Source organism: Anomaloglossus baeobatrachus, chromosome 9, assembly GCF_048569485.1.
Source record: "Anomaloglossus baeobatrachus isolate aAnoBae1 chromosome 9, aAnoBae1.hap1, whole genome shotgun sequence".
Lineage (NCBI taxonomy): Eukaryota > Metazoa > Chordata > Amphibia > Anura > Aromobatidae > Anomaloglossus > Anomaloglossus baeobatrachus.
The window spans coordinates 24,513,585-24,514,757 of NC_134361.1; the positions used below are offsets into that span (position 1 = coordinate 24,513,585).

The 1,173-nt window shown below is 39.1% G+C and overlaps 1 protein-coding gene across 1 annotated transcript; it reads left to right on the plus strand.

Annotated features, from left to right (window-relative positions):
• Positions 1 to 939, plus strand: LOC142250877 (olfactory receptor 6C74-like). Its single transcript, XM_075323162.1, has one exon. It carries the CDS (start codon positions 1 to 3, stop codon positions 937 to 939), a length of 939 nt encoding a protein of 312 aa, XP_075179277.1.
• Positions 940 to 1,173: the final 234 nt, after the last annotated feature.

The window sequence follows — 1,173 nt, forward strand, 5'->3', positions numbered from 1 at the left end:
ATGAATTTAACTCCTCCAAATCAGACTATGGTGGCCTACTTTATTATTAAAGGAATATCAGATGTAGAAGAGCTCCAGCTTCCAATATTCCTCCTGGTTCTCTTGATATATTTTGTAACTTTTGGTGGTAATATGACCATTTTTCTACTGGTTTGTTTTGATCATCACCTTCACACTCCCATGTACTTCTTTTTGGCTAACTTATCCATCGTGGACTTGTCTTCATCGACTATTACGCTACATAAAGTTCTTCTTATTTTCATATCGGGGAATGATGCTGTTGCCTTCTGTCATTGTATGACCCAAATGTACCTCTTTGCTTCTATTACGGGTCATGAACTTTTTATCCTGGTGGCAATGAGTTATGACCGGTTTGTTGCCATCTGTAACCCTTTACGCTATCACTCGGTCATGACCAATCAAATCTGCCAAGTTTTGGCATCTTGTTGTTGGGTGTTGGGCTTTTTGCTGATCATTCCTCCACTTGTGGTTGTACTAGGTTTTACTTGTTATACATCTAACCACATTGACCACTTCTTCTGTGATATGATGTCCATTGTGAGGTTGACCTGCAGTGACACCTCAACACTGGAGATCCTGATCCTCACCGAAGGACTGATTCTTTCAACTTTCTTACCTTTTATTTTGACTTTTCTTCCCTATGGCTTTATAATTTGGACCATAATGAAGATCCCAACCAGAGATGGAAGACGGAAGGCGTTCTACACGTGTTCCTCACATCTGACAGTGGTTACAACACTCTATGTCATCTTGATTTGTCAGTACATAGTACCAACCACAGTCAACTCTGCAGATAAAAAGTTTTTCTCACTTTTCAACACAGCAGCCATCCCTATGCTAAATCCACTGATCTATAGCCTAAAGAACAAAGATGTTAAGTCTGCCTTGAGAAGGTGGTTTACGAAGAGGAGAATCTAGAGAAGTCATGATTTGATTTCATGTAATGTACAGTATATATATGAGGGGAGATCTTGACAATAGCCCTAAGGATTTCCTATAGTAAATATAGTATATATAGTAAATATGAGGCTGTGTGAGTGGTGCCTAGACCATTCGTCAGACTATATGGTTTTATTTGGCATGAAATGAGCGAAAATAGTTATGAAAGATGAGTGGCTACCACCAACCTTCATGTTCTTGCTGCTATTGAAA